This window comes from Pollicipes pollicipes, unplaced genomic scaffold (assembly GCF_011947565.3).
Source record: "Pollicipes pollicipes isolate AB1234 unplaced genomic scaffold, Ppol_2.1 Scaffold_7231;HRSCAF=8579_pilon_pilon_pilon, whole genome shotgun sequence".
NCBI lineage: Eukaryota > Metazoa > Arthropoda > Thecostraca > Pollicipedomorpha > Pollicipedidae > Pollicipes > Pollicipes pollicipes.
This window is the reverse complement of record NW_023597034.1, coordinates 492,390-503,577: the sequence shown is the minus strand read 5'-3', so window position 1 is coordinate 503,577 and position 11,188 is coordinate 492,390. Positions and strand designations below refer to the sequence as shown.

The 11,188-nt window shown below is 52.7% G+C and overlaps 1 protein-coding gene across 1 annotated transcript in view; it reads left to right on the top strand.

Annotated features, from left to right (window-relative positions):
* The window catches only part of LOC119109222 (little elongation complex subunit 2), a 111,227-nt gene extending 104,344 nt beyond the window's left edge, over window positions 1-6,883 (top strand). Inside the window, exons 11-14 of the mRNA XM_037232815.1 lie at window positions 169-284; window positions 828-1,095; window positions 1,484-1,564; window positions 6,837-6,883. Of these exons, the coding sequence (XP_037088710.1) occupies window positions 169-284; window positions 828-1,095; window positions 1,484-1,564; window positions 6,837-6,883 (512 nt within the window). The remainder of the gene's footprint in view (window positions 1-168; window positions 285-827; window positions 1,096-1,483; window positions 1,565-6,836) is intronic.
* The last annotated feature ends 4,305 nt before the right edge of the window (window positions 6,884-11,188 follow it).

Here is an 11,188-nt window from a genome sequence, read left to right as displayed (position 1 = left end):
CTGCCGTCGCTCGCTGGCTTCCTGTCTCGTTTTGCTCGAGCGAGACGGGTATTATGTGCCGAAGTGATGCGATGTATCCCTGGCTCGCGCGAGCCTGGCATTGGCCCGTCATGTGTGGGAGCATGTTGAAGTCGGCGACCGTCCTGACCTGGCCTCGGTCATCGCCAGTGCACTTGGATCCTGTCAGCCTGATTGTGATCACTCCAGAGGAGAGGACCCTCAAACAGCTGACCGACGAGCTTATCAAGTATGACACGGGATTTCGGCCACAGTACGGTCTTCAGGTTGGTGTCTTCTGCTGGGTCGTCGTTGGTTTTTCCAGCGTGCCTGCGCAGTCAGAGACGCGACTCTCTCGTTGGGGCGTTCAGCTACAGGGTTTGATGTTATCAGTGCCTGGTTGGGGCTGGAGCACAACTCTCTCATGCTGGCCGTAGCACCGTAGCCAATCAGCTCTCCGAGCTGGGCACGACTTGTGCGAGGAGTCGGTCGTTGCGTTGCATTGGATGGTGCTGGTATGCTCGGTACTGATTCCGGTTGTGACCGCCTTGGCTGACGTCGGTTTTTGCCGGCTTGTATTACTGTCTGCCTGTTGTCAGCTGTTCTCGTGTCGGGTGTCAACCGCTGGTGACCCCTTGCCCCATCTGCCCCCCCCCCCCTCCCCATTAATTGCTGTTGCTGATATCGCTCTCCTGCCTGAGATCGAGTAGCTGCGGGTGATCTGCGTCTTGTCCGGTGTCACTGGCGGTAGTCGTCCTGCTCTGCTTGATGCGCCCCTGTCCGGGTGCGATCCTGTGCCTGTCGTCAGCGTCGGCCCGCGTCCCTCTCAGGTGCTGGAGTCGCTGCTGCGGGAGCTGGGTGACCTCGAGCCAGGCCAGTACCTGCTGTCACACGACGCCCGCGCCGGCGCCTTCGCCCGGCTGGCTCGCGCCGACGCCGGCCCTGGCGGCACCGACTTGCACTCGAGCTTCTCGGACGCGCCGCGAGAGGTGCGGCTGTCGGCGCCTCCGAGCATCAGCATCGACCCGTCCGTGCTGACGCCGTACAACATAACCTTCGGCCGCGTACCGGCCACTTTCGACTACGGCATGCGTCCAGGTGCGGGTCTGCCGAGCCACCGCCGCCGCAGTATGTGTGGAGTGCGGTCGAGCCGCCACGGTTGGCATCCGCGCACTGACGCTGGTGGTTGGGTGACCTCCGAAGTCAGTGGGGATTTCCGGCGCACTCAGCTCCTGAGACTATATGGCGTCGTCTGCCTCTCACCCTGGCGGGAAGATGGGCGGGGTGGTGCGCCGCACAAGAGCGGCATCAGGGCTGTGTGAGCTGGATGCGGGGTGGACGGGAGGTGTTTCACAGTCGCGGGGGATTTTTCTTGGGCTGAGATTGTCGCGGGCCTGATTCTGCTGTTTGTGTGGCGTTTCGTATGGGCTCGCACTCGGAACTGATGGGTATATCGTTCCAACATTGCCATTTTCTCCGTCGCCAGGCGTAGGTGAGGCGGGATGGAAGGAGTACTGGGCAAAAATGAAGGAGAGGGGAAAGACGAGGAAGAAGAAAAAGAATCCAGGCAAAGCAAAAAGCAAAGTGATGAACCAAGGGAGGAGAAGGCGACAGAAAGGACAAAAAGCCAAGGCAAAGCGAGAAAACAACATGATGGGTCGCTTAGAGGCGATTCCAGCACCATCGAGTTCGGTCCAACGGCTCGACTGAAAGCTACGGCCAGCTACAGTCGGTGGAGGATGGTCATGGATGGGTTCTGTGATACTGATCTTAAAGATCGTGCTAACTGCTCAGTGATGATAATGACAATGAGCTCTGTTACCACATATTCCACAGACAGTGGATCGTCGATGGGTGCTGTATGATGTAACATATGTGCAGCGAGTTTGCCTCAGTTGCCGGTGTAGATCAAAGAAGCTCTTGCACATGTACAGCATGTAGCACGCCGCATTGCGTGCATTTGACTGTGCATACCATCGATCGTGTTATTCATCTCAAGCACGATAGCCATCGCCTTCTAAGAAAATAAACAACATCGTCGTAAAAACCATGGCCCTGTTTTCCTGTTCCAGCTGATTGTATTGAAGCCGAGGGGCCAAATGGCGTGCCGCGCGAACGTGACCTGTCCCTTATGGGTGCATGGCTGGATTTAATATATCGACGTTCGATGCGAAATCTTGTACGGAAGGCTGTCATCGAGCTGCCTTGAGCCACTTTGGAAATGGCGTGGCCTGGTTGCATTGGCGCGTGCCTTAGCTTGTAAGATAGCGGGCCTTCGCTGCAAGACGAAGCGTCTGCGGCAATCGAATGGGTCCTGCATCCTCTAATTTACTTGCAATGTGGAAGAGATGCTCCGCGGCCTGTGCCTTCGAAAACAGTCCCAAAGTTACGACGCTCTTCGTGTCGTCAGGCTGCGGGCATCTTGATTTGGATGTATCCGCTATATTTGTGCACGGCGAAGCTAACTTTATGATCTCCGTAGCGGAGGTACCCTTCCGACACTCGCACGCACGCGACTGGGAGCGTTCGGCTGATTTTTGTGCAGTTGTTGGCCGACGGGCAGTAGATACGTTGGGTAGGCAGGGCCCGACGGCATTTGTCCCGCTCATTCAGATCGATTCGAGTCCATTTGAGGACTCGTTACCGCAGGGTCGGCGGCTGCGAGAAGAAGGATCTGTCAGTTGTGCGATCTTCAATCTTTCCTGACAAGCCGTGTCATCGTTAACACCCACGTGGTACCAGCGGTTGCGTTGCCAGTCCTTCGGTTTATATTTCAACTACTGACGAGGGCGATGTCTCTGGTAAGAGAGATACCTCTGAGCTTCGGGACATTGGTGCTGGTGCAATCAGCGGAAGACGGGCCAAGCACCGTGAATGCAAGCTGGAGCGTCTCGGATTCGGCGGAGGATTTCTACCGCAATTGTAATTTCGGTGTGTTCGGCGCTGCGGTGCCCGAAAAGGATCCCTTGGAGGCTTCTCAGAATGTATCTCCAGATGACTCCGACAATGTGCAATCGGCGTTACAGTTTGCCCGCTACATTTCCTGCGTCGAAGCGGTTTCTTCTGGTGTTGGTGATCCGTTCAAAGGCTCGCCGGGCGTTTGTTGGCCTGTGGTGACGATCACGAAAATCCGCCGCGGTTAAAGGGGGTGATGCGCCGATCATTGGCATAATTGGCACTAATATGCGCAATACGGCAACGGCGGAGGAGCCGCACGTCTGTGAAATATGCGGTAGACCGTTTAGGAGAAAGAAAGACATCCGAAGACATTTGGTGACCCACACAAACGAAAAGCCATTTCGCTGCTACGTTTGCTCCATCAGATTTAAGTCCCGTGATTATCTTCAGCGCCACTGCCGGCGCATTCACAGGGAAGAGGCAGACAAGCGACGATCACCGCACGACGACCAACAACCAGACCGACAGGGCTCTGCTGGTCCAGACCTATCACCGATGAAACGGCACAGTTGCTCCGCGGGGTACGGTTGCACGGGGCACGGTTGCACCCCTCAGCGCAGCCTGACCCCGCAAAGTCCACACGGTGGGGACAAGTACATGGATCGTGAAGAGCATGCACCTGGGGCTGGCTCGCCAGCGAGCGGGGCCGGGCCAGCTGAGTCTGATCTCGACGGGCCCACGTCACGTGACGAGTACCGGCGTGCGAGCCGCACCGAGCCGCGCGGCGACCCAGGCCCGGGCCCGTTCCTTTGTGGTGTCTGCGGGGACCTGATGGCTCGCAGGTTCGTAATGGTCATGATGCCCAACTCGTCCGCTGCGAAGGCTACAGCGCCGCGCGTGGTCTGTAAGAGCTGTTTCTCAAAGAAAACAGGTCTTCTCTGCATCGGCTAAGAGGAGTAGTAATGCCTTCAATTTCGTTCATTTTGAGTTCGCGTTTTCCGTTTTGTGCTTCCTGTCAATATACCATGACTTGCCCCGAAATTGTGTTTGTTTGCTATGCAGGCACCTTATCCCGTTGCCTGATCGTTGCTTGATAGTCGAGCTCCGATGATGCACCTGGGACCGGGCGCACTGGTGCGTGCGGGAGCAAATCACCGCAAATAACATAATCCCGCTTGACGAGGGCCACAGAAACCCTCCCAAGTGTTTCTGTAGTAGATCCAGTGTAGTGCTTAGAGAATCAGCACATATGGATGTGAAGCTACGAGTCTCTTGGTCATGCCCTATGTGCTCTACAGAGACCATGTCAGCTGCGTTTTGTCCACCCTCCCTCCCCCGTTCCCCCACTCGCCGGCATTGAACGGTCGCCTATGTATAATATTCGTGACGCTATTCCGTAAGACACAACCAACTGTCGAAATTATATGACGCAATTCATAATAGGTGGCAATCCGTGTCCATAGGGCCATACGAGAAAATGCAGAGATCAATGGCAGCGTAGAAGGCTCCTTGGCGATCACATTGACCCGGCAAGTGGATACACGGGGCCCCGGCAACAGCGTAACGCCGCTGGAAAGTGCATGGACCTCAAAATGTTCCCCAAATCACCATCCTCTCTATTAGCGAACAATTAGCATTGTCAGCCCATGAACCCTTCCCTTTCCCTGCGACCGTTCTCGGTCGTCTAGAGGCCCAAAGACGTCCAATTGTGTCGCGTGTTGTGCTAGAAAACTGCGTCCGTCAATGAAACATGGACGTCTGGAGGAGCATGTTTAGGAAACAGAGAAATTGTGCTGACTAGACTCAAAAGTCTCTCCTACGGAAAAGTGTGCCGATATTTATGTCAGCTTATTTCATCCTATTTGATGCTGGAACCAACATCGTCAAATTAGAACTACTTCCCTTAAGGATTAAAATGTGTCGAGCCCGACCACAAAAAGTTATTTATTTTGCTTGTAAAGATTTGATTAATTTGATACAACTTGACCTAAAATGGCATAATTCGACTGAAACTTGCAGAATCGATAATTATTTGGCAAGCTTAAGTAAAACTCAGTGCTCAGACCTCAATTGACCTCACGCAGCCTACCGTACCTTATGAAATACATAGTGCATGCCTTATGAAGACCGGCCAAACGTATCCTGCTCGCTCCTTGTGAGACACGCTGGGTGTTTTCAAAAATATTAGAGAGAAGTGTTCACTTTTACGATGGAATTTGAATGAGATGGCGGCTTGGTAGCGGAAGCGCCAAGAAAATGCATATGGTGAAAAATCCGTTTGTTGACGAGGTATTTTCAACAGGAGAATAAAAATGATGATGCCTTTAAGTAGCCTCGAAGCGTGTAGGTAGGGGCGTGCAGTCGTGCCGCGAATGACCAGGGGCATGCCGCTTCGTTGCCGCTGACATTACGCCACACGAACTAGCGCCTGACCAGACAATCAAACTCGCGGTTCCTGGAGACGACCGACCGGCGTCTGATGCGTAGTTTGGAGCGCTCGGGTTGAAGTACATCTCGCGTGTTTGCGGTGACTGAAGATGCCGACACGGAGGTGTTGCGTCGGTGGGTGCTGGAGGTGAAGCTTATCAGTCTTCGGCTCAACATGGGTCGAGCTGGTTAACAGTATCGGTAATGCTTGTTTTCGGTGGAAAGCTGCGGACGTGCGCCACTTATCATCCTGTCGGCGGCTGTCGTATGCCGTGTATGGTAAACAGATTCTTTCTTCGGTGGAAAGTATTGTGACATGCCGTCATTTATTCATGTCGGCGACTGTTTGTCGCAGTGTGTGGATAATAGTTGTCTGCGGTGGAAAGTTGTGACATGCGTCACTTATTCAATGTCTGCGGACTGTCGTAGGCATGTTGAGTTCACCTTGATGGTAGAAGGAGATTGGATATACCCGCGATTTAGAACGTGGAATTTGCGATGAATATTCCCTCCCATATTATATGTGTATTTCTTAGTGTTCACGAGTGTTCGGCTTGCCTTCCGTGGGGAGAGGGCCTGGGCTAACCAAGGAGTATCCTCATATCCTATTTTGTTATGAAAGCTTGTTCAAGCTTGTTGGATTATCGGTGGGAATGTAGGTACATAACTGTAGCTGTAAAGAAAATATGATCAGCTCACGGAAGATGTGCCCAAAAAGGCTGGCATGCTCAACAACATAGATGTATGAATAACGAAAACCTAAATATGCATACTTTAAACATTTTCGCACCAATTTAGAGCATACACTATGCTCATTTTAGTGCTACCAACAAATTTACGCCTCTAGAACACTTTTTGTCATTTCAGCCCTCCCAACTGCTTATGTTTTTTTATAGTGTTGCATTTTAAGTTGGTTTAACTATCATTAACTATGTCACCAATGCTGTTACCTCTCCATGTTGATCATGACTTAGATCATGTAATAGTCATATTGGTCATGCAAAAGCTAACAGATACCCAGTCAAACAAAGATTATCGTTACAACACTGGCACTCCCCATAACAAAATATTGAGTGCACGCCTGGTTACATAAGCAATATGTCCATGGCCATATATAGGAGTAAAATGAATGTCAAATCTCCATGTCTTCCTAAGTCGTCTTCATCTTCATCGTGTGACCGTTTTTTTACATTTGCAGGCATGCGCAGCGGGTGTCTCCTGCAGACGTGCATTTAGTTTGACAGCGCCCTGAGGACACGACATCTGCCCTTACGCAGCACGGTGCCCATGAAACTTGCAGACATGCGCTAAAGGCAACTTAAGCCTTGAAAATCGTAACAAATCGAAGCATCCTATCTCTAAACCATCAGCATGTTACATTAATTTTATGGCTGAACCAGAATGCTGCACGCGGGTAAGCATCTTGCGGCGATCTGCGAGCAATTTTGCAGCCTTCCGACTGGCGAAATGCGCAGCGCCGTCTGGTGGCCGGGCACCGCGCCGGCCCGACGCAGGCTCCATCTTCTCCACACCAGTGTTGACGGACGACCGCGGTGGCTAGCTGGCGCAGCACTTGGTCCACTTGATGGTGTAGGCGGAGGTGCCGACCTTCTTCAGACCGTAGTAATCACCTGTGGCACGGGGATGGTTTCATAAGCCGTCGTGCGCGCGCCCCGAACATCGACTCCCGCTGTGACGGGGCCGCGCCACTGGCTGTGAGCGGCACAACTTGTCTTGCTAGGCAGACACAACGCACGCAGGCGTGTGGACTCTGAGGTGATTATGAGTCACGACCCGCTCCAGACAGCCAGAGGTGGACTCATGACATGGATGGCAGCTTATCCCTCACCCAGTTAGGGGCGGGGTGGGGGGGTTATGTGCGACTCTCAGGCTTTTTCCTAGGGTATCTAACCAGCAGGTGGTGTAATCGTGCCAAAATCTTCATCGATCTTTGGTGCATTCATTGCGCGTATTTTGGCACCAAAAGTTCTCGGATTCCTAGTTCTGAGAAGTTATGCTTTCATGAACACTGCACTGGGATCCGTAGCTGACGCGGGCATTAACCGAGCTTTACATCATAAATATATGCCCAAAGCACACGTGACTTCTCTCAATATGTTGAGAAATAAACAAGTAGCACGTCTGTTTCGTTTTATGCTGCTTCGTGGAATGGGTCCGTGAAAATTTGCAGGTAAGCGGAAATAGACGTCGAGGAGAAAATTATATAACTCGACCTATTGGGGCCAATCATTCAACTAGGAACATACAAGCTATTACCAATCGTAAGATCTCGTACTGAACAATTTTATTTCTCGTACAAAGGTCTATATTTTTTTAGCTTGTGAAAGGCAGGGGGACGACGGTCTGTATCGCTCCTCCCCCCCCTATCAGTCCGCTTTATGAAAAATGTGGGATGAGGGCGAAGCTTAAGTCAGCTTTTGTATAACATCGCATTGACTAGAGAGTGGGGTCACAGGCGCGAAGATCACAATCACAGGCCTGGCATGAAGATCACAGCATGCTCTGCATGCCGGCTCCACCTGGAGACTTCTTCGCCAGTGGGCTCCTGGACTCTTGTTGGGTAGCAATACATGGATCGTCTCAACTCAAAGGTTTTATCTGAGCCAAGTGTTTTAGTGAAGCATGCCAATCATCCTACTGAATAGGCTTACAAACTTACGGCGGTCTTAGTTCTAGCCAACAAAACAACTGGACCACTAAGAAAACGAGATAATTAAGTCTAATATCTAGAGAGCATCACTGAGGTTGCGATGCGACAGTGTCGCCCCACCGCGGCCGACTCCGTACCTTCCCAGCCGCCCTGGTCGATGGGTACCGTGTCGGCGGCCGTGCTGCCCTTGACCACCATGACGGGGTCCAGGACGGCCGGCACGTTCGCAGCCCCGGCCACCTGCCAGTGCTCGCCGTCCGCCGAGTACAGGGTGGACTCGAACTTGCTGTCGTAGGCGTACATCTTGCCGGCAGCGTGGCCGCGCAGCTCGCCGATGTATTTCGGCTGGGCTGCGGACAGGGGTACCCGGTGAGGCGGACGGCCGGTGTATTTCGGCTGGGCTGCAGACGGGGGTGCCCCGGTCAGGTGGACGGCCGATGTATTTCGGCTGGGCTGCAGACAGGGGTGCCCCGGTCAGGTGGACGGCCGATGTATTTCGGCTGGGCTGCAGACGGGGGTGCCCCGGTCAGGTGGACGGCCGATGTATTTCGGCTGGGCTGCAGATAGGAGTGCCCCGGTCAGGTGGACGGCCGATGTATTTCGGCTGGGCTGCAGATAGGGGTGCCCCGGTCAGGTGGACTGCCCGAAGGTGCGAAACAGGCGTACGAAACAAAAACAGACGGAGTGCAAAAAAACAGACGGAGTTCGAAACAACTGCTGTCAAGTTTTAATGCGATGAAATATTTGGTTAAGGTTCGTGTGGTTTATGCGATATATCTGGACATGAGGCTGGGCACGGGTGGTACCAGCCCATTGTGAGAGCCAAGACCGTCTTGGGTATGATGTCCCCGATATTGTCACTCCGCTTTGGATGCGCTCATTCATATGTGCAGCCTAAGTGCTGCTATTGCAGTCGTTGGAAAACAGAGGAAGTTGTCACCACATGTCGGGACATTTTTTCGATGGGAATGTTTAGAGTTTTATGGTCCTGCTTCCCATTTGTTGCAAAGAAATGGCCATGTTCCTTTTTACTACACTTCGTGCTGTGAAAAGTACAGTGTCAGATGTCTTACGCCCAGCTGCCCTACGCGCACTAAAACAGTGCAAGCATTGTCGATACTGTTACCACAGCGTATTATCCAGCTCGGTTTTGATAACAAGATTTGTGTGGTCACAATGAATGTACTAAGCCTCTTGACACCATGCTAACAAAGCAGGTTTCGGGTTTCCTGACGGCACCTACTTATCCAGATATCACCGTCCCTCGAGGCAAAGCAGATGACCATATCATTCTTCAGGTCATAGTCGCAGTAGTAGACAATGTCGTTGGTGGTGTCGACGGCGAAGTGGCGCCACTTGCGCGGCTCGGTCGTGTAGATGGTGTTGTCGGCCACGGCCGGACACGTGTCGGCGACGGGCTCGGCCGTGTGGCAGCCGTACAGCTCGGCGCTGTCGAGCGAGACCGGTCAGATAGGCGTCAGCCACGCTCCGGTCATGGACCAGACAGACACGGCACACGCTCACCACGGCCACTGCCGGTCCGCCGAGACCGAACACAATTCGGCCTCACTCCAGCCACGGACAAGACAGACGTTGTATACGCCCACCACGGCCACGGTCGGTCGTGGTGGGCGTATACCGGCGCGACCAGACAGAAGTCGGTTCTCACCCCAACCACAACCTCTTTACCACATCACTACGCTCGTAGAAGTCTTCCAGCGGCCACAAATGCTGGATACCAAATTAACCTTTGCTGTACGTGTCTCTGACGTAGTCAGTGGGGGCAGTCGAGCACTTGGTATCATTTTTCGGTCCTTTCAGTCGGCACGAGCTGGTCAAAATTCAATCGAAGTGCTGTGATGGCTCCGTATTTAGCAAATTTTGCCGTGTGGTCTGGGCAGGGGCGGCCAATTCCCATACAGTGCAGGTCGATCGAGTGCAGCACAACTTCCTTATTTGGCTACTTGCACATTCTTCGGGCAAACACTTCCCTTCCTTATGGCAGCCTTCCGCTTCAGTTCAAAATCCCATCCCTAGCAGCACGAAGGGTGCAGTACGATTTACTCTTCCTGAGAAACATCTTCCAAGGTAAAGTGGACTATCAAATCTCGCTAAGCTGTTTTCCCTTGCCTGTGCCGCCTCGATCCACCCGCACCCGCACTCTGCTCGTTGTGCCTCGCGCAGGCAGTGCAGAGCGGTCTGTTTTGCAGATTGCCAAGCGTTGGTAACACTTTCTTAGCGAGCAACACTAGCGCGGATGATATCCGCGACAGTTTTGACAATTTTAGAGTTCAAGTGATCAAATATGTTACAACTCTGTAGCATCTTCACTCAGCTTTGAGAGATTGTCCTCGGAAAATGTCCATGCTGATGTGTGCCGTTTATTTATTGGATTTTAGTTAAACGATTTCGCCTGTTAGTGGAGTGCTGCTGTATTGACGACGAGTGAAATAAGCAAATAAACAAATGCACCGTTTGACATCATAGAAAGGTTGGTACAAAAATGAATTGCGACACAAGCACGTTTGGCACACGTAGTTATGCTGTCCTAGATGGCCTGAAATGGAGGAATGGGAGCTCCTTGTCTGGTGCAAAAACCTAACGTCATCTCACGTGATCTGGATGTAAGAAGAGCCTGGGTCGGCTGTCAGGATGACAATGCGGACGGAACGGGCGTTGAAGCTGTGGCTTCCCAGATCTTCCTTGGTCATGTCAGCTGGTACTGGACCCTAGCGATCAGACGGAGTCGACTCAGGGACACACTGGCAGCAGGGCACAACCAAGCCAGTGGCCACTGAGGACAGGCAGAGCGGCAGCCGTTGGGGAAAACCAGGGCACAGGCCCGGATGCATGTGGTTGACGGTGCGCTTCCACACACTGTGTCCGCTTCACTTCAGCGTCGGGATTCATGGAACAATTAACATCGTGCGGAGGTGCCCATGGTTTTTGGTGGGAGCCAGATCATGATTGAGAGCGTGAACAGCACCATTAATTCCACTCACGTGGCGCTGAATACGATTAATTCTGCTCACGTGGCGCTGAACATGATTAATCATGTTCAAGTGGCGCTGAACACGATCAATCCTGCTTACGTGGCGTTGAACACGACTAACCCTGCTCACGTGGCCCTGAACACGACTGATCCTGCTCACGTGGCGCTGAACGCGATTAATCCTGCTTACGTGGCACTAAACA